This window comes from Pinus tabuliformis, chromosome X (genome assembly GCF_031772625.1).
Source record: "Pinus tabuliformis cultivar Carrire ecotype Pingquan chromosome X, CPIR1, whole genome shotgun sequence".
Lineage (NCBI taxonomy): Eukaryota > Viridiplantae > Streptophyta > Pinopsida > Pinales > Pinaceae > Pinus > Pinus tabuliformis.
In genome coordinates, this window is record NC_142308.1 from 460,484,169 (window position 1) to 460,511,061 (window position 26,893).

General features: G+C 38.1%; 2 protein-coding genes across 5 annotated transcripts in view; one reads left to right on the plus strand and one right to left on the minus strand.

Moving 5' to 3' along the window:
• The window catches only part of LOC149140606 (uncharacterized), a 142,288-nt gene extending 120,644 nt beyond the window's left edge, over positions 1 to 21,644 (minus strand). For 2 of the 4 annotated variants that reach the window (XM_089446372.1, XM_089446370.1), the window contains exons 1-5: positions 21,267 to 21,644; positions 18,955 to 20,236; positions 17,368 to 17,866; positions 13,612 to 13,793; positions 12,217 to 13,524 (exon numbers count right to left, since the gene is read on the minus strand). In XM_089446372.1, the coding sequence (XP_089302498.1) occupies positions 12,217 to 13,524; positions 13,612 to 13,793; positions 17,368 to 17,866; positions 18,955 to 19,989 (3,024 nt within the window). In that variant the 5' untranslated portion in view covers positions 19,990 to 20,236; positions 21,267 to 21,644. Of the gene's footprint in view, positions 1 to 12,216; positions 13,525 to 13,611; positions 13,794 to 17,367; positions 17,867 to 18,954; positions 20,237 to 20,479; positions 20,536 to 21,266 lie in introns of all 4 variants that reach the window. The other 2 variants (XM_089446371.1, XM_089446373.1) reach the window with 2 other exon arrangements.
• On the plus strand, positions 1,085 to 4,447 carry LOC149140609 (uncharacterized). Its single transcript, XM_089447969.1, has 2 exons — positions 1,085 to 3,455; positions 3,566 to 4,447. The coding sequence occupies exons 1-2, from the start codon at positions 1,532 to 1,534 to the stop codon at positions 4,159 to 4,161; spliced, it is 2,520 nt and encodes an 839-aa protein (XP_089304095.1). The 5' UTR covers positions 1,085 to 1,531; the 3' UTR covers positions 4,162 to 4,447.
• Positions 21,645 to 26,893: the final 5,249 nt, after the last annotated feature.

The window sequence follows — 26,893 nt, forward strand, 5'->3', positions numbered from 1 at the left end:
TTTGACAATTCCAACACTTCACCTTGGAATAGTCCTTCTGTGTGTCACCTTGTTTACCTTTACCTTTGCCTTTGCCCCCACCATTGCTTGTGGAAGCCTGCTTCTTCCCTTTGCCTTTCTTGCCACCTGCCGACAGTGCTACATCCTCATCCTTCTCAACTGGCTTGGCTGCCCCAAGCTGACCTTTTCTGATCTTTGTCTAAATGCAATCATCCCAAAACCTCTCCCATGTGGGAAGGGTCTCACATGCACAAACCCCATCAGCAAAGTTCATCCATGTACGGGGGATGCCATTCACTGCAATCCGCACCAACTCAGTGGGTGGAATGTCCTCTCCAACTGCTACCAACTCATCTCTCACATTAGTAATCTTGGTGAGATATCAGCTACACTATCATTACCCATCTTAATAGTCTTCAGCTTCTCCTTCAGGACCATTTTCCGATTCTCATTAGTACTCTAGTAGAGATTGGACAATGTTGTCCACATCTCATGGGCATTTCTCTTTCCTCTCACATGAGGAATGCAATGGTCTTTGACTCCGTCTAGAATCAGTCTCTTACCCTTGTTGTTCTTTTTATTATACTCAGCCAACTGAGTAGCATCAGTAGGCACAACAACAGGGTTCTGTGTGGTATGCACCATGATGTCCCAGACTTCACTTCAGCACTCAAGCTCTGATAACACGTAAAAATTTCTCATTTCCCACCCCGGTTTTCAGTTTCACCTTATTTCTCCCATATAGTTAAATGCCCTTTCCCATATCCATACATTCAACAAGCTGGAAAATAAATTTTGTTGAAAACAAAAATTTTGGAAATTTTACAAAAAACTGGAAAATGTAAAAATAAAAAATCAGCAGGTACAAACAGCCATTTAACACATTTGAACCATAGTTTTAAAAACCGTTCCGGTCTGACCGGTTACCGGCCTAACCGGCCGGTTGGGAGGCTCACCGGTCAGAACCGGTGAAAAAACCCGGTTAGAAGCCTCACTTGCCCAGAAATTAGACCTAACCGGTAAAAACCGGCCGGTTTAGGTCAAAACCGGCCGGTTTATTGCTAACCGGCCGGTTTAGGGACAGGCCGCCGGTCAAGGTAAAAAGCGCACGGTTTTTTGCAGCTGAGGGCGGTTTAGGGTTTTTGGGGGTGAGGGAAAGGGATTTTCCCTCCAAAAACACCCTCACACTTGCTATAAGACACCCCTCTCACTCTCATTTGTCTCACACAACTGATTTGGAGTGTTTGTGAGTGTTTGTGAGTTTGTTTGTGAGCTTGGAGAGTGTGGAGTTTTTGCTGAAGTAGTCATCTTGGAGTTGGAGTTGGAGCTATTTTGGAGATAGTGTGTAGCTGTCAGTGGAGTTGCCATCATCAAGAGGAGGCTAAGGGAGCTACTTTGCATTTCCAGGTAAGGATTTGCACTTGATAATTCCTCATTTGGGTCTGCTGTCCATGAATTAATTTTTTTGTGCTATAAACTTCTCATTTCAATGATCTATCATCTATGCTAAGCCTATGAACTCTCTAGCTCTATGCTATCAAATTTTGTAGCTTGCATGTGCATTTTTTTTCCTACATTTATCATTGGTTTTCCATGTTCCTTAGCTGCAATTTTTTTTTTAAATGGCAGATTTATTTGCAAATTGTTATTATTTCAAGCAAACATGGCTCCAAAAGGAAAGGACAGTGCATGGGCTCATTGTGATGTAGTTGAGGGAAAAATGATATGCAAATTATGCCATAAATCTATTGGAGGTGGGGGTATTCTTAGGTTGAAACAACACTTGGCTGGGGTAAGAGGCCAAGTAAAGCCATGTGATGCACCAAATGCACTGTTAGGTCCTATTAGGGCAGAATACATTGCCAAGCTTGAAAAATTTTATGAGGATAAGGCTAGGGAGAAGGCCATCCAAGATGAAATTGCAAGGAAGAGGGAATTATTAGAAGCCATGAAAGAGAGTGGGTATGATGATTATGAGATTCAAGACTCCACTTCTATCCCTTCCACCAATGACCCCTTTCACTATGTTCATCCTTCTGTTGGAGTTGGCCAACCATCAAAAGGACCAAAGAGACAAAACATCCAAAGTTATTTCTCATCTTCTGCCACCATTGCTTCTTCTAAATCTAATCCCACTTCCTCCCAGCCAAGTTCTCAACCCACTTTGGATCAGCATTGGAAAAAACAATGCAAAGAAACTTCTCACCAATACATTGCTAGATGGTGGTATGATTCAGATATCCCATTTAATGCTGCTCGCTCACCTTATTACCAAGCTATGTGGGACTCTGTTATAGCTGCAGGAAAGGGCTTCAAAGGCCCTAGTATGCATGACTTGAGGGGAGCTCTTTTGCAAAAAGAGATATCTTCCATTGATGAGTATTTGACTGAGTTTAGAGAGTCATGGGTCAAAACAGGTTGTTTCATTATGTCAGATGGATGGACCGATGGAAAGAACCGCACTATCATTAATTTCCTTGTTTCTTGCCCTCAAGGAACCATGTTTTTGAAATCAGTTGATGCATCTGATAGGGTAAAGGATGCAAGCCTTCTATTTGAGCTTTTGGATAACATTATTCAGGAAGTTGGGGAGCAGCATGTTGTGCAGGTCATCACTGATAATGCCTCAAACTATGTTCTTGCTGGAAAGATGCTTGAGGCCAAATATAAGACCATATTTTGGACTCCATGTGCTGCACATTGCATAGACCTCATGCTTGAGGATATAGGCAAGGTGGAGTGGGTAAAAAACACTGTAGAGCATGCCAAGTGCATTACAAAATACATTTACAACCACTCATGGGTATTGAGCCTAATGAGGAAACACACTGGAGGCAAAGAGCTTGTTAGGCCTGCAATTACGAGATTTGCAACTCACTTCCTCACGTTGCAATGTCTCAATGGTCAACATAGAAACTTGCAGAAAATGTTTTCCTCTGATGAATGGTCTGAATCTCGGTGGGCTCGTAGACCAGATGGAAAAGACACCAAAAAGAAAGTGTTAGACACTTATTTTTGGAAAAGGTCTGTAGAGCTTGTGAAAATTACCGAGCCCCTTGTTAAGGTGCTAAGGTTGGTGGATGGGGAAAGATTGGCCATGGGCTACATTTATGAAGCTATGGATCAGGCAAAGGAGCAGATACGGGCAGCTTACAATGACAGGTTAGCTAAATATGGCCGTATATGGGAGATCATTGATAACAGATGGAACAATCAACTCCATCGTCCTATACATGCAGCCGGGTATTTTTTGAACCCAAGGTATCACTATAAAAATCGGCTAGGAGATCAGCATGATGGGGAGGTCAGAGCTGGATTGATTGATTGCTTGGAGCGCATGGTCCCTAACCATGTAGACCAGTTGGATATACATAGACAGCTTACTATTTTCAATCAAGCAAGTGGTACTTTTGGCAAAAACTTGGCAAAGATGGCAAGAGATGTGGACCAACCAGGTAAGCAATTCCAATTTCCATTTTGTTTTTCATTTCAAGTTAAAATTGTTTACGTTCTTTACAATTCAAATTATAAACTAAGTTACTAATTATTGTCTTTTTCTTTGCAGCACATTGGTGGGAGTCATTTGGTGGCCAGTGTCCTCAATTGCAAAGGTTTGCAATTAGAGTCCTCAGTCAAACTTGCAGTGCTTCAGGTTGTGAGCGCAATTGGTCTGTTTTTGAGCGCATACACACGAAGAAGAGAAACCGTTTGGAACAAAAACGGTTAAATGATCTTGTTTTTGTGCAATACAACCTTCGACTGAGGAGGAACCAAATGATGAGCAAATCACCTGATCTAGATCCCATTGTGTTGGACGATATTGATCCAACATCAGAATGGGTGGAGGAGACTGAAGATCCTGTGTTTGAGACTGATTTTGATATCGACATGGCTTTAGCGGAGGATGAGGCAGATTATGTGGCGGCATCAGAACCAGGATCAGTAGCGGCATCAAGGAAAGGCAAGGAACCAATGGAAGGCACTAGTCGTGCAGGTCGACGAACTCGTGCTTCCACTAGGTCCACTTCTATTGTCATTGGTGGCATTGATACTGATGTTGCAGATGAGGCAGAGGCATCCTCAGACTCTGAACCAGATGATGTCTATGTAGCTCCTGATGATGATCCTGTGTCTAGTAGTGGTGATGATCTTGATGATTGATCATGTGTACACTGTAGACTTGTAGTAGGCCAATGGCCTCATAGCTTGCAGCATTGTTTTTGGACTTTATAGGCCATTTAGAGCCTCATTTCTTATGTATTTTGCTATTTTGTCGATGATATGTATTGCACTCGGTGCCATTTTGATATATTCACCTTTGCATGGTATATAAATGAGCAAACTTTGCATATTTTGTCTCTATTGGCTTGGAATCATGGTTTTACATCTTAAAAATAGTTTTTTTTCATTAAAAATTAATTATTTAATGTATTTTTTAAAAACCGGTTCGTTTAGACCAAACCAGTCCCGGTTAGACCGGTTCCGGTCGGTAAACCGGTTAGCTAGGTGGACCGGTTCGGTCACCGGTTCCGGTTTTAAAAACACTGATTTGAACACAGTGATTTTTGGTCAAGGTGACCCTGGAAAAACCCCCTACAACTCTTGGGGAAAACCAGTTCGAGAGCTCTTTCTTATTTCTAAAAAAATGCTTTTTACAGTGAGAAATATTCAGCAAAAAATTCAGCAAGCAAACTTTACAACTTATCTCGTTTTCCGTGCCTCACAGCCAACTGAAAACACTAGCAAACAGCAAAACAGGACAGCAATAAATGTTGTACAACCTCCTCAATTTTCGTGCCCACTTTTAGCCTTAAATGTTGTTGTACTGCCTGCAATAAATGCACTATACGGACCTCGATTTGCGTGCAGAAAAAAAAACAGCAATATGCTATACGGATTTCCTTGGAAAATGTGCCAGCAAACAGCGCTATTCCTGTGCAAACAGCTCCTCGATTTCTGTGCAAACAACTGTACGGATTTCTAGAAAATCGTGCCAAAATCTGCCTTTCACTGTGTGCTAACTCAGCTGTATGGATTTGCTACACTGTTGCCTTGGAATGTGTGCCAAGCTGCTGTCTCCTTCTCCTCCCTGTCCAGAAATCTCCCTTGCTCTCTTGCTCTCCTTCTCCCAATCTGCTCATGAAAGAATGAATAACCTTTTTCTCATTTTCTTTCCTTAATCCATCCCTAAGTGACTTTTGGGTGATCCCTAAATCCAATGGCTGAAATAGATTGAGATTTAGGGCTGAGATTAAATGCTCATTTAAATTTCAATTTCTATTTTTTAATTCACCCCACTTTAATAAAGACCCGCTTAGTCATTTATTTCCAAAATCACTTTTACTGTTGAAATTTGGTACCAGAAGACAGGTGGTTCCCTCAGGCTTTGATCTTTGGCCTAGGGAAAAGTGTCCAAAAGAATTTAATTTTTCTCTTAAAGTGACTTTATAATTTTATAAAGTTAAATCTAATTTAAAAGTGACTTTAAGTGATAAAGTTACTAAGTCTAATTTTAAAGTAAATGAAAAATTAGAAAGGAAAAGTGACTTTGGAAATAAATGACTAAGTGGGTCTTTATTAAAGGGGTGAATTAAAAAATAGAAAGTGAGATTTAAATGAGCATTTAACCTCAGCCATTGATCTAAATCTATTTCAGCCATTGGATTTAGAGATCACCCAAAAGTCACTTGGATCACCCAAAAGTCACTTGGAGTTATATTAAAGGAGGAAAAGGAGGAAAAGGTCATTCATTCTTTCATGAGCAGATTGAGAGAAGGAGAGCAAGAGAGATTTCTGAGCAGGGAGGAGAAGGAGACAGCAGCTTGGCACACATTCCAAGGCAGCAGTTGAGCAGATTTGTACAGCTGATTCAGCACATAGTGAAAGGCAGATTTTTGCACAAAAATCGAGGAGCAGTTTGCTGATTTTTCTGCACACAAAACGGAGGCCGTACAGCATTTATTGCTGTCCTGTTTGCTGTAATTTCCAGATTGCTGTGAGGCACGGGAAAGGAGATAAGTTGTAAATTTGCTTGCTGATTTTTTGCTGAATAATTCTCACTGTAAAAAGGCAATTTTCAGAAATAAAGAAGAGCTCTCAAACTGGTTTTCCCCAAGAGTTGTAGGGGGTTTTTCCAAGGTTAAGTTGACCAAAAATATCAGTGTTTTAATGTGTTTTAATGGCTGTTTTTGATTGCTGATTTTTAATTCTGCAATTTCCAGCATTCTGAAAAATTTCCAGAATTTGTGTTTTCAGCAATATTTATTTTTTTCAGTCTGTTAAATGTATGGTTATGGGAATGGGCATTTAACTACATGGGAGAAATAAAGAGAAACTGAAAACCGGGGTGGGAAAACAGAAATTTCTACATTTACTTTCTAATTTTACATTGACTTTAATAAAGTCACTTTAAAATTAGACTTTAGTAACTTTATCACTTAAAGTCACTTTTAAATTAGATTTGACTTTATAAAAATTATAAAGTCACTTTAGGAGAAAAATTAAATTCTTTTGGACACTTTTCCCTAAGCCAAAGATCAAAGCCTTAGGGAACCACCTGTCCTCCAATACCAAATTTCAACAATGTGTTCATATGGACATTAAAGGATAACATCCAACATGAGGTTTGCCTTTGGAAACTTGATTCATTGGAGAAGGCATTCAGGTTGGCAAGAAAAATTGAAAGCAAAATTATGGCAACAAGGAAGCATACCACTCACAACTATAAAGATGGAAGTGTTGTTGCCCTTAGCCTTCCACAACCTACAAGGTTGACACCACAACAATTGGAAGAAAAAAAGAGCAAAAGGGCTTTGTTATAATTGCGATAACAAATACACTAAAGGTCATAAGTGTGCCGAGAATAAATTATTTTACATAGATTGTGAAAAGGAACAAGAAAAGGAACAAGAAAAATCAAAAGAAGAGGATATACACCAAGAACCCTAGAGAAAGAAAAAATGAATCTGACCATATCTTGTAATGCATTGGCCGAAATTACCACTCCTCAAACTCTCAAGATAGGACATATCAAGAAAAAAAAGGTAATAATGTTGATTGATTCGGATAGTATCCATAATTTTATAAATTGTAAGATAGCCAAGGAATTGAATTGCTTCTATATCCAGCACCAAAGTGTCAAGCGATGGTTGCAAATGGAGGGACCATAAATTGCTCTGGAAAGTGCCATAATATCAAGCTATCCATGGGATGTATTGAATAGTCCAATGTTTTCCATTCCAATGGGTGGTGTTGATGTTGTACTAGGAGTCCAATGGCTACAATCTTTAGGTGCGATAGCTTTTAATTTTCAAGAACTTTTCTTGAAAAAAAATTTAGAAAGAAAGGAAGTCGAATTAAGGGGTATCACAAGGAAACCGGGAAAGATAATCAGCTCTAACAGCATGACAAAGCTTCTAAAAAAAGAACAAAAAAGCGTAATTGCACAATTATGTTCGCTAGAGGTTCCCACATCAAAGTCATCTATTTCTTCAGATCTCCAAAAAATCTTGGACAATCATTCCAAGGTATTTGAAACTCCCAAAAGCCTCCCACCTATTCATGATCATGATCATACTATTCATTTGATTCCACAAAACGTTCCTCCAAACATCAGGCCTTATAGATATCCATATGCCCAAAAGAGTGAAATTGAACGTATGGTTGCAGAAATGTTAGAGGTTGGTATAATTCAACCTACTCAAAGTTCTTTCTCTACTCTAGTAGTATTGGTGCACAAGAAGGATGGATCATGGCGCATGTGTCCGGATTATAGGAAGCTCAACAAGCTCACTATTAAAAATAAATTTCCCATTGCTGTCATTGATAAATTATTAAATGAATTGCATGGATCAATTTACTTCACCAAGTTGGATCTTCGTTCAAAATATCATCAAATCAGAATTAAGACTGGAGACATTCCAAAAACAGCATTTAGAACTCATGAGGGTCATTATGAATTTTTGGTCATGCCTTTTGGCCTTACTAATGCACCTTCTATATTTCAAGGTTTGATGAATTCCATTTTCAAACCCTTCCTTAGAAAAATTGTGTTAGTATTTTGTGATGATATACTAATCTACAGAAAGTCTTGGAAGGATCATGTTCAACATGTTGACAACGTGCTCAAACTATTGGAGGAAAAACAATTATATGCAAAACCTCCAAATGTTTCTTTGGAATACAAGAGGTGGAATATCTGAGTCATATTATATCTCATGAAGGTGTTAAGGTAGACCCTAGCAAAATTAATGCCATTAAGGAATGGAAAATCCCCACATCAATAAAGCATCTACAAGGATTTCTTAGGTTGACAGGGTATTATCGCAAGTTTGTTAAAAATTATGGGAGAATAGCAACACCTCTAACAACATTATTGAAGAAAGATGCATTTTCTTGGACTCTAGAAGCGAAGGCCTTTGAACACCTTAAAGAGGCAATGTGCCAAGCACCAGTGTTAATTATGTCAGACTTCACAAAAGCATTTATTGTGGAATGTGATGCCTCATGAAATGGAAATGGTGTTGTTTTAATGCAAAAAAAAAGACCCATTGCTTTCGAAAGTCGTCCAATCAAAGGAAACTATTTACACAGTTATTTATGAGAAGAAAATGTTGGCAATACTACATGCACTTAAGAAATGGCAACCTTACCTAATGGGAAGACACTTCAAGATAAAAACAGATCATGATAGTCTTAAATACTTTTTAGAACAAAGATCATCTTCAGAAGAGCAGCAAAAATGGGTCACAAAGATGTTGGGTTATGACTTTGAAATCATCTACAGAAAAGGGAAGCAAAATGTTGTTGCAGATGCACTCTCAAGAAAGGATGAGGATGTGGAAGCATTGTTTTGCACCATTTCTATTATCCAAACAGATTGAATAAACAAAGCAAGGGATGAATGGAAGAATGACAAAGAAGTGTGGGCACTCATTCAAAAGTTACAAGATCCCAGTACATCTGATACGTTTCGCTGGAAAAATGATTCGTTATGGTACAAAGATCGCTTATACCTCTATCAGAATTCCCAACTCAAACAAAAGATTCTTATGGAATTGCACACCTCTCCCTTAGGAGGGCACTCAGGATTTTTAAAAACTTACCACAAGGTTAAGAAGGAATTTTTTTGGGATGGCCTTAAATCTGATATTCAAAAGTTTGTGGCGGAATGTTTGGTTTGCCAACAAAATAAAGTTGAAACAATTGAGACCCGAGGTCTATGACAACCTTTACCCATTCCAAGTCAATGTTGGGAGGAGGTTTCAATGGATTTTATCACAAGTTTACCCAAGTCCGAACGAAAGAGTGTCATCATGGTGGTAGTTGATAGACTTACCAAGTATGCACACTTTTGTGCATTATCCCATCCCTTTAAAGCCAGTACAATTGCGATTACATTTATGGAAACAATTCAAAAGCTACATGGAAACCCAAAGATTATTGTAAGCAACAAAGATCCCATTTTCGCTGGAAATTTTTGGACAAAATTATTTTCTTGTCTAAGTACTCAATTAGCTCATAGCTCACCTTATCATCCTCAATCTGATGGGCAAACTGAGATAGTGAACAAATGTTTGGAAGGATATCTTCGTTGCTTTGTATCTGATAAACAGACACAATGGGTCAAATGGTTGCCTCTCGCTGAATGGTGATATAGCACTTCCTTCCATATTGCAGCAAAAATGACCACATTTATGGCACTTTATGGATAAAATCCACCGTCCACATCATATTTAAGGCAAAATTCTAAGGTTCAAGCAGTGGAAGATCACATCGAGCATCAACAACAAGTTCTCCAACTCTTAAAGGATAACCTCACTTTAGTGCAGAATAGAATGAAAAACAGGCAGATCAACATCGTAGCGACAGATGTTTTGATGTAGGTGACCAGGTATTTCTACGGCTACAACCATACAAACAAATGTTCTTCAAGCAAGCTAAGAAGGATAACCAATTATCAACAAAGTATTATGGTCCGTACAAGGTGTTGCAAAAGATTGGTACTATGGCATACAAATTGGAGCTTCTTGCAGCTTCCAGAGTGCACCCAATTTTCCATGTTTCATGCTTAAAGAAAGTTATAGGTGACAAACTCCCAGTTCAAACAATATTGCCAGAACTTGACAAGGAAGGAAAAATCATATTGGAACCTGAAGCAGTCACAGAAACAAGAACTCAACATCTACGCAATCGATCAATTTCAAAGTATCTCATCAAGTGGAAGAACTTACCTGCTGAAGATTCCACATGTGAAGATGAAAATTTTATACAGAAGCATCCAGAACTACTCAAGCATTGAGGACAACACTTTTCTAAATGAGAGGGGCATGTTAGGTCCCTATAATACTAGTGTATTCCCTTACTATTATTGTCACTATAGCCCCTTATTGTTATTGTTGTGCCTATATTATCCCCATATTGTTATTATTGTGCCCCATAGAAGCCCACTATTGTTATTGTTGTGCCCTTACATTATTATTGTTATGTCGGCTCTGATGATATTGTGACCCCTTAAACTCCTATATATAGAAAGGAGATCTTGTCATTTGTATCATCCAAGAATTGTTCATTTGTGTAATGTAAAAGAGGTTGCCTCCTTGAAGAGCCTAATTTTGAAGTCATTGATCTATATTTTCTTCTATTTTGTGAGTTGGTTGCATAACATGCCCATCAAGCATCTTCTTATAATCCTCTCGTTGATCAATCAATGGCCCAAATTAAATTCTAATCAATGGCTCAGATCATTTTGGCTTGATCCTCGCCGTCTTCTAGGAGTTTCACCCCCAATTTAATTAATACCCTTTAATTATTTTAATTTTCTAAGTTTAAACTTAGGCATCCATTAAAAATAAATAATTATTTTAGTAAAACTGTCTCTGGTTGGAATTTCCCAAAACAACTTTTGGGTATTTTAGAATACATGTGTCCTAGCCGCCCTACAAATTTTGAGGCTTAGAGCACATCCGATGCTACCAAAAATCAACAAAGTTGACCGCAGAATTTGACTAGGTTTGATCGTTGTTTTCGGGACTGTTTTGGGCTGACTTTGGCCACCTTATCAAGCTGAGTTTGACTGCGTATGGCTGAGCTGCTTTGAGGATATTTTGTTGTTGCTTCGACCAGCATTGACTTTTTGGTTAGGGTTGTTGACTGCTGCAGAAAATTTCAGATTCGACAAGGTTGTTTTGACTTTCATTTGGCAAGTCAATTTTGACTTTTGTACTCTCTCTGTTGAACATTTCATATAATAATAAGAAGAATTGATCAAAAGGTTTTCCCCATCTAGGGGATTTTCCATGGCATCCACCAAATCTGGTGTTCTCTTGTCTTCTGCAACTTATTGTTCATGTTCTATCTACAGTTACTGTCAATGTGATTAATGGTTAATGTGATTGCTATTGGAAATCATTAGACTGCTAAAAGGACATAAAAGTAATTGTGCTAAGCATAGAACATACCATCGTTAACTAAAATTAACACTTCACCACAAGTACCCTTTGTAATGTAATCCTCTAAAGATTTAACCAATGATGTGGGCAAACTTGAATCGCATTAATGGTACATGTAAACCACCAAGGAACTAATTTAAAGCAATTGGTATCTGAGAATTCCATGGGTCAGAAAGATTCTCATGTGTCCAATTACTCTTTGTATTTAGCACACTTCTGTAATTTTGTGTATGGGAAAGCAAAAGTATTAAAATTTTATGTAAAAGCAGATTCATTTTAATCACTTTTAATCTAGCCCACAAGGCTCTGGATTGATAATGAATGGGTGTACTGTTAAGGCACTCTTTGCCCCGTGGGTGTTAGCCTACCAAAAAAAAAAATTAATCTAGAAACCAATTGGGGGCAAAAATTGATTCTTCTAGGATTCTAGGCAAGGTTTTCATGATTATTACAACATTGTAAACAAGGCCAAATGGTGCCCTCACCCCCCATTAATCAAGCATTCCTGCCTTTGTTCCAGAAGGTTATACAGTATTTCCCAGATAGACAGCCAAGCTTTAAACTCACCAAACTTGTTCACATTTATACCTGTCAATATCATCACTAATTCTTTGTCAAGTCATCTAACAAGGACAAAAGCATTAATCATGACATACATTCCCTGACATGTCATTGTGCATTGACTATTTAGAAGTTAGAATGCTAGTCTAAATATACAATATAAATCTGCACAGAACCATAGATAGCTGCACTCTGATCAACCTACCTGAAGCCTCGCGATGTATGGAGGAACATTAGGAGTTTCAGGGCGAAACAAAGCATAATCATGCAGCTTATATATAACACCCCTTACAGAGCACGATTGGTAATATGTTTTTCCGCCTGTAACTTGCAACTTATCCCCAACCCACTCAACACGATATGCATCTTCCCCTTCAGTAGATATGTTTTGATCAATACCTTCACGTAATGATATTGCATCAAGAACAGAATTCTTGTGCAATGTTCTCCGTTGGGCATCTTCACCTTGTTGACAACTATCACTTCCTATATCTGCACAATTCTGTCCTGAAATAGGTAACTGAGAAAAAGGAAACCCTTTTGATTCTGCAGGTACTCTCTGAACTTCGTTGTTCTGTAAGAGAGTTTCAGACGCACTAGCTTCTTGCTGCATTGTTAATCTGTCTGCACCCTGCGAGTTACTGGAGGTTTGAGGTTGCTTTACAACATGCAAATTAATGCTCGACTGCTGCTTAGTTTGAGAACCTTTAGATCCAAAGTGGCTGGCAGATACTAATGCAGATGAATGGGCAGACTGCTGATCGGGAAATTGTGAAATATTAGTAGGGCTACAGTTATTCTCATTCTCTGGAAGCTTTCGTAAGAGAGCAGCAACCCCTTCAGGGGTTGTTTGTGAAGAGTCATGGTTTAAAGGCTCATTTGCCCCATCTTCCGCATTCTTTCTGCTTTCAGCAATAAACATTTCAGAATTTGACCTTAGGTCTCCACTTGAATTTCCCATTTCCTGAAGGATATGTGTGTTGCTGGTGCGACTTATCTCAACCTGGATAGGAACCTCTGGAGCAGTATTCAGGCCATTCGATACAACTGTGTGCGGAAGAGATTTTGGATGGGAAGTTTCCAACTTCTTCACAGGAGAAGCTTGATGGTTACTCTTATTTGCAGGCATTTTCCGAACATTAGTACTTTTACCAACACGACCATACTTGGGGGGAAATGGACGTCCACTGCTGGCAATCAAGCACTTAGGGCAGTGCCAGTCACCCTTAGGGATACCCCTTTGGTTGTATGACTGAAGGCATTTTAAGTGAACTGCTTTCTCACAAGCATCACAAACCAGTATAGTGTCGATATCAGTAACACTAATCTTACAGATTTGGCATGATATCGGAGCACTCATATAGGCCTTTGAAGGAGGTTCCCATTGACGAAAATCTGGAGGCCTTGATTGCAGGATTTTCTGAACATTCCTCGCAATGTCGGCATGATTAGCACGAATTGCAAGAGACTCAGCTGGCTTTGGACCTTGAAGAGTTTGTATTGTGTGGAAATTCTGCGATGCAACAGGAATTGATACAACTTTGAAAAAATTCTGTACAAACTAGACAATGGTAGAAAACTGAGCAAGATCACAACTTACCTCAAGCTTCCTTGGAATTTCTGCAGGCACATCAACATCCTTGCCACCTTTAGCTGACAGTGTTGAGGTTTCGACAGGTGAAATTTTCGAAGGTGAAAGTACAGAATTCTTTGAATGTTCCCTGGCAATTGCCCTTGCTGCCTCCACTGACAGAGGTTTTGTTTTTTCTTCCGATATAATAACTACAATACAGGCACAAGCACAATAGAAATCAGACTCATTAAGAAACCTTCTAGCTGAGACATTGCACAACTTAAAGACATATTGAAAGCCATTGTGTTAGAATAAAAATTAAAAAGAACATAAATAAAGTTGAAACAAGAAAAAGGAATCAAAAGATAAGCATTGTCTATGGAATATATATAAGCAGTAAACTCAATCATGGGAAACTGGCAACTTAAATATGTAAGTTAAATGCATCTTTAAAGCCCAAGCCAATTTCATGGACACAAAAGCATGCATATTAAAACTAAAAAAATGCAAAAGCACACTAAGAAAATGAGAGATTTCTTCATGACCAGCGAAACATCAAATTAAAATTAAAAAAATTAATATGAGCAAAGAAGGCTGACACACTTCACCTTCAGGGCCAGGAAGCTGAAAACTAACCCAGGAATCGCAACATATTGCATTGTTGAGAAACAATCTGGTCTTTAACCAGGACGGTTGTAAGCTCACTAAAAAACCTATGTCCAGATGTTATCTGAATAAGCTTTACAAAGACAACAAACAGAAAGCTCCCTAGTAAATCCTGGCAATGCATATGATACCTCGGGCAGCTGCCCAAGTTCTGAATCACCGGGAAAGAAAACATCCAAGAGCAAATTTTACTTAGGAAAACTACAAACATACACCAAGAGAGTATAACCATCTATAAATAAAGGTGGATTACAAAGTATCTATCATAAATTGAACAAATTAAATCGGGGTGAACTGCAGGTACTTGAAAAATGTGACAAGTTATGATATCAATTGTATCACCAATCCAAAACTCAAACAAAGAACCTAAATGGTCTTTCGCGATGGGGAAAAACTTCCAAACCCATTCATGATTGTGCTACAAGTGATGCTTACAAGCATCAGAATATGGATGCACAGTTTCTCACCAAAATGAATGCCATAAGATTCAGAGTCCAGACTTTGTAAGAGGCAAAGAAAGACATGGTAAAATGATAACTACCTCAACCTCTATTACAAAAAGCATTAAAATATGAGGTTTCAAGCATGGCACAGGTGACAGATCTCAAAAATGAAATGCATTCTAATCCTAGTAATAAGCATAACCACAGGTATTCAAAGGAAATCTGCCCATACGGTTGCCCAAAATGGGAAGAAATGAATAATGAAACCTTCCTGTACCAAACTGGTTTATTAACTTATTAAAAAGGAATTTAAGTCCTATGGAGTTGCAAGGGTGGATGCAACAATATATTGAGAGATCAGACAAATAAGGGCATTTACAATAAAAAAGAAAAGCATTTTAATGTCTCGTACCTATATTTTGGCCAAGACAGTGGAGCAAAGCAATAGTACACTTAGCCCTTAGTACAACAACAGTATATAAACAGTAGGCAACCATAAATGCTGACAAGTTTTACCAACAAGCTGCCCTTCAATGTGTCCTGTTACACTTTATTATCTCTTTGCAACTGTATATATTGATTTTGGAGGCAAGCAGGAATAGAAAGAATTACAAGATTTTGCTATGTCAGAACAAATGCAAGGTTATCCAACAATGTTATCAGAACCAGACCAGTCATCCAACCGGTTGACCCCAAAACCACGAACTGGACTGGAACAAACAAACAAACAAAAAAAAAAAATATATATATATATATATATAATTTGGAGAAAGGAAAAGACAAAACAAGACAAAAACATATATTTATTCATGTGCATCCATAATACATATGAATCCAAACCATTATATACACAAATATGTAAAGTTTTCTCATATATATATATATATATATATAAGATTGAAAAAACTTAACATATCAAATTGAGATTTTGTTTGAGTGATGGGTGTTAATTTTCCATGAAACTCTGCAACTACTTAAATGAATAACTGAAAAATGAAACCTAGTTTACTTTCACCAAGACCAGAGATAAAAAAACACATGCATACAAATTGACACACTTGTTTTCTCAAGAAACCCAACAGGGAAAACCTGCTTCCCTGATGTGGAAGCTTATTGATTGTTCTTGAGCAACTTGATCTATCACAAAGCAATTTGTCTCTCTAAGAAAGAATTCTACTTCTCACAAATCTCAGCTGATACAACTGATCCCAGATTGCCTTGATCACTGCTTGATCTCGGCCCTCTAGCATGCAACTGTTCCCCTGCTGCCTCCTTGACTTGCTCTGCAAAACCTGCTCTCTCCTCCTTGACCTCTGCGCACTAGAAACCTCCTAAATCCTTGCACACTAGGTCCCGATTCCTAGCACAGATGAGGCCCCTAAATCCTAGCACAATTCCTCCTCTTTCCTTGCACACTTCCTGCCTACTATTTCTTAAGACACCAGCTCCTCAACCCTACGCACAATCAATCTGTTAAATTCTAGCACACTTGTGATCTCCCATTTCTTAGGACACAAGATCTGCACTCTCCACAATCAAAGACTCTCACAAATTCGAGAACTATTCTTGTTTCACAGACCTTGTGCACAAAACTATGATATTTTGTGTCTTCGCCCTCTTTTTTATAGACCCAATTCGAGCATGCAAGGAGACGCAGTTCAAATTTAGAACTCAAGTTCCGATTGATGAGTAAACTGAGAGTAACACTCTTTCTCTCTCCAATCAACACTAGAGTTCTTAACTCACCTTCCTTCAATCAAGACTAAAGACTAACTCGCTCTGAACTTGTAACAGCCACGTCATTTTGTAGTCAAACTGATGAAGACTCCACTTAACTGAAGCTCCAACTGCACACATGCTAATTTGATGACTATTCCAGAAAACTGGAAATAAATCATCATAACTGAAGTCTAACTCATGAGTTCGCACTCATACTGATAGAAGGACACTTCGAGGTCTTCATTGGGTAAGGTACAAGCCAGAAGACCTTGCTCACTACATTTTCAACACTCCCTCTTAGTGAGGAAGGTACTTTGGAAGAACGTTGTCCACCTTGATCTGTCTTCAACACCACCATATTATCTGCTGTTGCGGTGCTCCCTCTGAACTAGAAGACTTTCCTGCTTCCTGTTGCGGAATCTAATCTGGAGACCTATTCCTCCCAACCATACTCCTATAATCTGAATCTATCACCTCAGTTATATCTCATAAGTGCCATGTTCGGTGAAAAAATGTTGGTTCAGTACTGAACCGGCTGGTTCTGTATAGAAACAGGCCAGTTTGGTACCGAAACCGGCCTTTCCAGTTCTGTGCCACCAGAGGGACTGGTTAGGACCTAAAAACAGCCGGACCAGCCAATTCAACCAGGTCCAATCTGGTTCTGATAACACTGTTATCCAAAGATTCGATCCTTTAGCGTGGAATTACAGTTAACAAAGCAGCAAATTGAGGCTTCGCCTAAAGAATCCTAAAGAACAACCACATTGATGAGGAAGCAAACAACTGGGATTGATAGATCAGATTGTGTTCATGAACCAACCAAGATTAAAGGTATGCACAGCAGATCATGCGTAAGTAAAGTTTAAAGCATGCAGCCCTATATTACTTGTACACATCTTAGCAGAGATGCAATTAAATGTGGGAACTTGAATCTCAATGACTAGTCTATCCTTACCAGGAGCTGCCAATGGCTTCACCACCTCACCAGGTTTTTGAAGTAGTAATGACTGTGCATCTGGAACAGGTTGCATCACCCTTGTGCCAGGTAATGCAACTAGTGGTGGCTTTGTCTCTGTTGCTTGTGCAGCAGGAGCAAATACTGCAACTGGTGCCATCAGTGAAACTTGAGCCTGCTGAGAAACCAATGATGTTGGCCCACATGGGACCTGTCGCACAAATGAAGATGGTGTTGCAACTGGAGTCGTTGGCTCGATTGAAACAGATTGTGCAATTGGAGTCCGTGCTGTGACTGAAATAGCTGGCATATATAACTGTGCTGCTGGAAGAGATTGTGAAATTGAGGCTGACAGTTTCACTGGAGCTGGTTGGGCTCCTTGATTTGTCAATGCCAACGAGGTGCCATGGCTTGTAGAATTAACCGAAGTATGTTCTGCTTTAGCCGCTGAAGAGGATAACATGGCTGCACTTGATGTCAATTGCCTTGCATGTTCAATCTGCAATATTACATCATTAGCCCACTCTATCCATGGAAAAATAACATATCAATCAGTTCAAACTTCAAATTGTATAGTTCAACTGAGGCATAAGATAATGACAATAATGTCGAAACACCTAAAGCCAGAGAATGAACAATTTTCACAATCCATGAAAACAAAAATATGCCAGCTTCACAGTCACAACCCACTTTAAAAATTTATATATGGACTGGAATGTAGATGCAAATGTCGCAATCTAAGGAAGCATCAAGATTCAAAAGTAATCCAGAAAAATATTGTTACAAACAAAAAAAGTAAAATACGAAGTCTGAAATAATCTCTTAAAAGAATAAACAGGCAAGAGAAAAATTCAACGCTAAGGATTATTAAAAATTATAACAGCATTAATAACTTTCAAGTTTTTAGGCAATGACTTCTGATATGCCTCCTTGCTCTTTATTTTGGAGTACTAATAAGCTGAATTTAACCAGGGCCAAGCAAAGAAAACATAAAACTAATGATTTTGGACGTTCACAAACATTTTATGACTATAAATATCTTCGGTTCTTATTGTCAGACAATTAGAGGCTAGAGCAGATGTCTGCAGTGCTTTTTCGACATTTTAGTTGGTAAAACAAGAACGTAAACTATGAAGACAAGACTGGAAGAAGTTCCAGGATATAAATGAAGCCAAGTGGCAAGGATAGGATAGATCACAACGTTGCCAGTGAATATAGTCAGTTATCAAAGGAATCAATATAATCAATGATCCAATGGCCTCAACAGAAACCAATATAATCAATGTTGCAACAGCCTTATCAGAAATCAATGTAATCTACATTCCAATGGCCTCATCACATCAAAACCAGGTTACAGACTATAGCCTCGTATTTCAGAAGAATCCAAATAGCATTTGAAAGGGCCTCAGAGAATTCAGCCCAACTTCATACTGAATTTATATTTTATATAATGTCATTCCATGTGACTTTGACTGATTATAGTGACTCAGATATGCCCTTTACTGTCAAAGAATACAAAAAATCGCATAGAATTTATAAAATGCAATAACAAAATATGCAGAGATAGTATCAAAGACACAAGCACACCTTCTTCATGGTTTCCAGTTCTCTTTCTGCTATTGATTTTTTTGGACTTGCAGATTTTGTAGGATCCTTCACTCTGTTTAGGCCAAGATCTTCTATCATACTTTCAATAGCATCCTTTGAAACTAAATCCTTGGGAGCCAACTTTGCAGCCAAGTATCCAAGTTGTTGTCGAGCCTCAGTCATAAGTCCTCTTTCAAAATCTGTCGGAGATCTGCCTGCCCTCATCCGTCCCATCCCTGCTAAAGCAAGCACAATCTCTGATGTCTGCCTGATTGCAGCATCAAGTGATTTTCTTCTCTCAATTTTAGTATCCCTCCCAGTTTTTAGTTTCTTAGCAACGTGTTCAATGTGGTCTTCTCCTTCATCCTTGTCGTCAAAGCTTAAAGAACTAACCCTTTTATTATTCCCCTCTGTAAGAATATCTTGATGCATACCAATACCTTTTTCAGAGAAGCTCTCAGGTAAACTAACATCGGGATTGCTATTTATGGCCATGTCAGGATGCTTCAAAGAAATCAAATTCACATCTTCTATATCTGACACAGATGTCTTCAAGGGTGAAATTTTCATCACATCTTCTTTATCTGGCACACTTGTCTTGACTGGTGAAATTTGCATAACATCTTCTTTATCTGACACACTTGTCTTGATGGGTGAAATTTGCATAACGTCTTCTTTATCAGACACAATTGTCTTGAGGGATGATATTTGCATAACATCTTCCTTAACTGACACACTTGTCTTGATGGGTGAAATTTGCAAAGCATCTTCTGTATCTGATATACTTGTCTTAATGGGTGAAATTTGCATACTTTCACCATTGAGCTCTGTTGAAGAATGAGTGATATCACCTTCCTGAGGTAATGTCGAAACCACTGTGAGGCCATCCGGCAAATCACCTTCTTTGGGTAATGTAGGAACTACTGTGACACCATCCGGGAAATCACCTTCCTTGGGTACTGTTGAAACCACTGTGAGGCCATCTCGTGTCTCTGGTGGCTCCAGGAGGATTGAACCATTAGGTTCGGTGGCCATCAGTATGAACCAAAGTTATCTCAGTTTCTGTAAAGAGATTTAATTAATACCATAAGTGACCGATCTGCACTACCTTGGGGCTCTTGAAGTTTTAAAATAAATATTTACTCGACGTGTATTGCCCAAACGTTGCTCTCCTTCCAGAGTGTAAAGAACTGCATTCTTAAGCACAGATGTGGAGAAAATCTTGAAGTAAAAGACCCGCCTATCATGGCCAGAAGCTCCCATCAAAAGAAGATGTTTACAGCTGCAGATAAAAGCCAAGAATTATGACCAGTATGCAACTCCAAAGCCCTCTAATGCATGCATCTGACAGTTTGCCCTTTGCCCAAAATATCTAGCCCTGAAAACTTCACTAGAAAATATCACACAGAGGCCCCAATACAAATCAGAGAAAACAGCAATGCAAAATGATTTGAAGTCGTTAAAAAAACGAAGAGTCCATGTCAGATTTGCATCCTGGGCCAAAGTGACCTAGGACCACGCTTACCAGAATTCGCCCAAAAATCCCAGTTCTCCAGGTAAACTAAAAATTTAAATATCGAGCTGTTACCAATCAGAAAGCCCAATTAAAAAACAGCAATAGGCTGCAACATTTTACTAATGTAGAAAACGTTGATGTTGATATTTACTAGTATTAATATTACTCAGAGAGTGGCTGGCCAAATACAAGGCCATCCTCCCCGTTTGATTTTGAGACATGTTCTTCTTTAGTACAAGATGAGATAGAGTCCGTTGTTAACTACCGAATCCGTTGCATTTTTAATAATTGACTACATTTAAATGTGTGAATATATATTGTGTCAACGGAACCCAACCCAAATACAAAGGCATTAGAACTGGACACATTGCGGAGTTTTGCCAAGGGCTACTGGAAGACAGAAACGGAATTTTCCCGGCCAAATTGGGCACGTGGAATTCAATGACTAGTAACTGTATCTAGCATAAATCTTTCAGAAAAGTAATGGTCTCCACTACAAGTGAACACAAAGAGACAACATGCTCAGTCAAGTTGTGAAATACCCAATTACTATTGATCCTTGAACTTGCAGGGGCAAAGAAAAGGGTACGAAGTAGAAGGAAGATAACAGGAACCCAAACGCTACAAAAGCAGAAGCAGCGAGGGAAAGAGCAACAAAGACTATAAACCCATTTCTGATCTTGCCACCAGACGGTATTGGGGTCGAGTCCCGATCGTGAATGGGCATGCAACTGTGAAGTGAAGAGAAATTAAATTTTGAATTGTTTTGAGCGTAAGGAGGGAAGAGAGTGTTTACCTCTTTTCCGGCGCCTATGAATCTATGTCATCGATCAACCGAACTAAACCATCAATTCGTTCATTCATCCCACTGCGATGAAACGCTCTTCTTTTGTTCTATTGTCCCGCTGAAATTCAATAAAACTCGTGATATAATTGAGGATAAAAGGCTTTGGATTGGATTAGGCCGACACCCCGGGTATGAGGTCTCAAATTATATTGATGAAATGAAATGCACAGCAGAATCAAGTGAATGGATGCCTGATGAAATTCAAGATTTTATTAAGGGGAAGAGTGGTGCAGAAGTGGAAAAAGGCACATAGGGAAGCACAACAAGGGTTTGGTTTTCAAGTTTTAAGGGGAGAATAATTAGGGCTTCTCCATTGGAGAAGAGTGTTTTAAGCGTTGGAAAGAATGGCTTTGGCCAATTTAAGTGGTTGTCTCCTTGGAAATGCTATTGATTTGATTATGTCCCTTTCTATTTCATGAATTAGATTAAGTAATTTCGTTATTTATATCAATATTATAGTAATGGTTTTGATTGTATTATAATTTTTGTAATTATTAATATTTTTAAAATTTTAATTTAACGAATGTGAATTATTATTATATATGAATGATAAATTTAAAGTTCAGAGTGTGTTATAATATGTCGAATATTAAATTTAGTTTTGTATTTAAATGTTAAATATTAAATTTAGTTTTGTATTTAAATGTTAAATTTTAAATAATTTATAATTGTAATTAGGTTTTTTTTTTCATATTATTTTCTTTCATCAATACATGAGAATATATTAATGATAAGGTTTTGATTATGATATAATTAAATGATTAGATATATGAACTTAAATTTATAATTTTGGTATTTTTTTTAAATATATAAGTATGTATTTTAAGATTTTGGATTTAGTTTGGGTTTGAGATGTCATCATTTATATAGTATAGAATTTTGGATTTAATTCATGTTTAAGATAGCATAATTTATATGAGCAATTCACAGTGTGTTATATGTACTTATTAAATAAATTATTTTATTGAATTGTTTCATGTTTATTTTTCACTTTGAGCTTCAAAGATTCTTGTGTTATGATAAGTAAAAGGTTTGTGATAAAATTTGAATGGTATTCTTAATGTTTTTTTTTTTTTAAACATAGATGACACAAAGATATCTTTGTTTTTTAATATTTTATAAGATTTTTTACTTTAGAAAATTATTTATTTGTTTTTTTAATTTACCATGAGAGTACAAGAGATTAGTGGGTTGAATAATAGGTTGAAGGACTCGGTAAATATGATGATATATGTATGCAGTATTTTTTATATGTTTTTATTAAATTTATGTGGGATGAGTTTATTATTTTATAAATATAGGGATTGTATACATTAATTTGGTGTAATTTAATATGGAAAATAAGCCTAAGGGTATCTTAATTGGTTGAGTTCAAGTCGCTAAAGCACTTTGCTAATGGGAGGTCACCGGATCAATTCTCTTTGATGCCCTCAAGGGTGGGCTCTACTAATAAGCTGGTGGGATGTGATCCCTTCGGGTGGATCTACATGGATATTTCCTTGGAAAAGAAAAAAAATGTTTTAAATAGTGAAATAAATTAGATTAAAAAAAATGTTCTTCTTATTTTTTAATCATGGATTGGTAAGTCATTAAAGTGAGTTAAGCTAGGCCCAAGATTGAGCCCTACCAAGGGTTCAAGTATCCTAAAGCACATTTAAGTGGGCCTTTATCCCATGGGGTGTTTACTCTTCTAGCCTTATAACAACAAGCCAACATGTCACATGTGGGAATTGAACTTGGGTAACTTAGCAAAAGTTGATATTCGGAGACAACCCATAAGGGTGATCCCACTTCTAGGGAGGCGTCTACCTTCTAGCCTTATCATAATGGGCCAAATATCTCATCAAGGATTTGAACACAAGTGGGGAGGGTGCAAGTCCTACCTCCTAGCCATTTGACCTATTGCCCCTCAACAAAATAATTTATTTTATTCTTAATATGAATGGCCAAGTGCTTTAGAGGTTAGTTTAATTGTCCTCGATTTGATTCACATGGATTTATGTTCAATAAGTTTATACTCTTAGTGTACACAAGGTGCGATTCTCAAAATATGTTGAAGTGCTCAAAAAAATTATGTGGATTTATTTCCAAATCAAGAAACATAAATAACCAGAGAAAACAAATTTGAATTTTTGTGTCTAATTTATATCAAATATCCTTTCATATAAACGACATGGTTATAAACTATGTGAAGAAAAATATCATTAATAATAATAATGGATGAATAAATACTACACACGTACATATTTACATATGTGCATGTACAAAGGTTTATATTTCCACAGTTTGCCCAAACCACCACATTGTTCACTCCATGTGTTGTTGTTGAATGTTAGGTGCATAATAAAATGGGCATACATGGAAAACCATTTAATTCATCAATGTGCAATTTACTCTTTTTCCCTTGTTTGAGGAAAACTCCAATTAAAGTAAATTGTTGTGTTTTATTTTTAGTATTGAAAGATTACAAATCCTTAAAGAGGTGATCCAAATGCTTACTTTACAAAGTTTTCTATAATGGTTTTGAGGTATTATTTATTAATAAAATAGAAGATTTAGAGTAAGAATGCCATAATATACTAAAATTTAAAACGTTAATAGCATATTGTAATAGCAATAAAGTAATTATAAAGGAACCATAATACCACAAATAACAATACATTTATTCATGAAAGTAGTATTCACTTGCCTCTTCGAGAAGGCAAACTCCATATGAACAAAGCTATAATTACAGTATGATTCCCAAGACATCTTATTACCTTGCTTCTACTTCATTATGTAGTTTATATCTAACATTCCAAGAACTTTCTAGTAGGCAAAATCTTTAAGCCTTCTTACAATAATTGCTTTCACAATATATCTACTACATGGCCTTTATTTAATAAAATGACCTCAATGCATAACAACCTATCTATCTACTTAAGGATTTACAATGGGACCCTAACATGCCCCCCCCCCCTCCACTTATAAAACACATTATCCTCAAGGTTAGAGATGAGAGACTCACTTAAGGATCTTTGTTGGTTCCCATGTGGCATCCTCAAGCTATGTATCCTTCCAATATATTGTTACCTTTTGTATAGTACATTACCAGAGATGTCTCTCTCTTTCGTTAATGACAACCTCTAGATGCAAGCAAATGGAACCCTCTTTGTTATGATATACTGTTAGGGTCCAACCCTAACCCCTTTATTTATGTAATAAGCCCAAGGGGCCTAGTCAAAGTCATAGTTAGTTAGTTGAGTCAATAAAGGTCGTAAGCGGTTATCTGCATTAATAATAATTGTAAGTGGTTGACCCGCATTATAGAAAAGGGACCACAATTAGTTATAAATGGGCCATAGTTAATAAATAAAGTGGTTAACTCGTATTATGCAAGGGACCACTAGTAGTTAGGGTTTTGGATGTCATAAAGCTATAAATAGTCTTAGATAGCAAGGGAAGAATCATCGAGTTTTATTGTAATTGAGCTCTGCTCTATTAGAGGTTGCCCCCTCGAAGAGGCAAGTGAGCATTGTATTATGCTTCTAAATAAAAAAATATCTTTGCAACTTGTCTCAATTCATATGATATTTATGTGTTTCTGGCAATATTGTTTCATATTTCTGGCATTCTGTTATTCTCGCAAGTCAAGTGCATAACAAGTGGTATCAAAGCACTTTCCAGGGCCAATTGTACCTCCAATTTTGGGGAAAAAATTAGGCTAGAGACTTGTTATGGCGTCTTTAAACCACGGGATCTGTTGTTGAGCATATAAACCTGTGGATTTGGGGAGGCATGCATGCAAGAACTACAAGAGGTGGTCATGCTTGTTGGACTCCCTTGTAACCCCTGTGGGTACCCCTTCAAGTAGTAGTGCATTAGACAGAACCGCGCACGAACTGCACTTCCACATACCCTTGGGTATATTGGAAGCCCCCCCTTGGGTAACCTTAAACCTAACCGTAGATAAGTCATCGGTCATCTTGTTGCTACAATACACTGAGAACAACACTCAAGGAGATTACCTGCATGTACAATAGTGTAATCGGGTAGTATGGCTAAGGGTACAGTCAATCCTCCTTAGTTAGCTCTCTAAAAGATTGGTCTAAGTACTACTATTGGACCCCTGCGTATATTGCGATATGTAGCAACTGACACTCCTTGTGACCATAGTTCCCTCAGCTATCTGAAGATCACCCCCCACCTTCTCGTCCAGATCAAATCTAGCAGTTGGGGTTCGGTCGTCGTTATACAAATTAGATCCAGCAATTGGGTTTTGCCGCCGCTGCGCAGATCAGATTCAGTCGTTGGGGTTTTCATAGCACAAATCAGACTCTTTGTGAAGTGAGGATTTTGGCCACCATAGTCCAGATTAGATTATCGCAACACATTTTGTAGTACCAAGACATTGGGGTTTCTCCTACTACAGTTCAGTCTCGTTTTCGTAGTATATTTGGTAGTATTAAGCATTTTGGATTTTGGCCACCTCAATATTGATCAGTTGGGAGTAAAACTCCATTCGGAGTAAAAAAAAAAAAAAAAAATGGGGCCTTCATAGGTCGCTTACAAGAGACCTAGTCCATAAGATTGAGGACAATGAGCTAATCACAGTGGTATCGTTCACCTGTAAGCCCCCAATTTTCATGCGGTCCCAAATTTTTCCCGATGCGACTTCAAGTGACCCACATCACTAAACTCTTGAGCTTGCCCTCTTTCCAATCATACTACTCTTAAGTGAGCTCAAAATTTGACTGGGGCTAGTGTAGGCACGGTACCAGGTCTCAAGTTATGGATGTGGAGAAGGTTGCAAAGAGAGTCGCCACCTTCGAGAAAAAATTGAGTGAATTCCAGGCATCCATTACCAACAAACTCACACAAGTATTAGAAGCCCTGAGAATGCCTCGTGAACCCATGAGGGAAGAACCCAGTGTTGATGCACATGTAGAAGGAGAATCTAGCCATCACATGCATTTCCATGTCACTAATATTCGAGCCATCGAACACCCAAGCTAGACATGTACAAATTTGATGACTCTAATTTGGCAGTATGGGTGGCACAAATGGAACAATATTTCCACCTTAACAACATTTGGGAAGATGACATTAAACTACATGTGGGAGCTCTTTACTTGGACTAAGAGTGATGGAAGTGGTGGCAGTGGCATCAAAAATGCTATTTAGGGAGGCTAACTTGGAACATGTTCTCAAAAGCCATTTGTGATCGCTTAGATCAGGAATCTCACTTTCTGGGTCATCTCACTAAGCTCAAGCAAACGGGTACAACATGGGACTACACTACGACGTTTGAACAATTATCCATTCGGACTGAAGGACTAGGAGATGCATTTTACTTGGAATGTTTCATCAGTGGAATAAAGGAATCCATCTAAGCTCATGTCTGAATGCATCATCCAACTACTTGGTTGGAAGCATGCAGTAAGGTCATAGAAGTAGAAGTCGCTTTAAATGCCCAATCCAATCGTCCAAAATTTGTCGCATGGGCACGTCCCACCCCAGCTATGTGCCCCACCCTAACACTTAAAGTTCAAAATGTGTTATTGACAGAAATGGCCGAATGAAGGAAATAAGGGCTC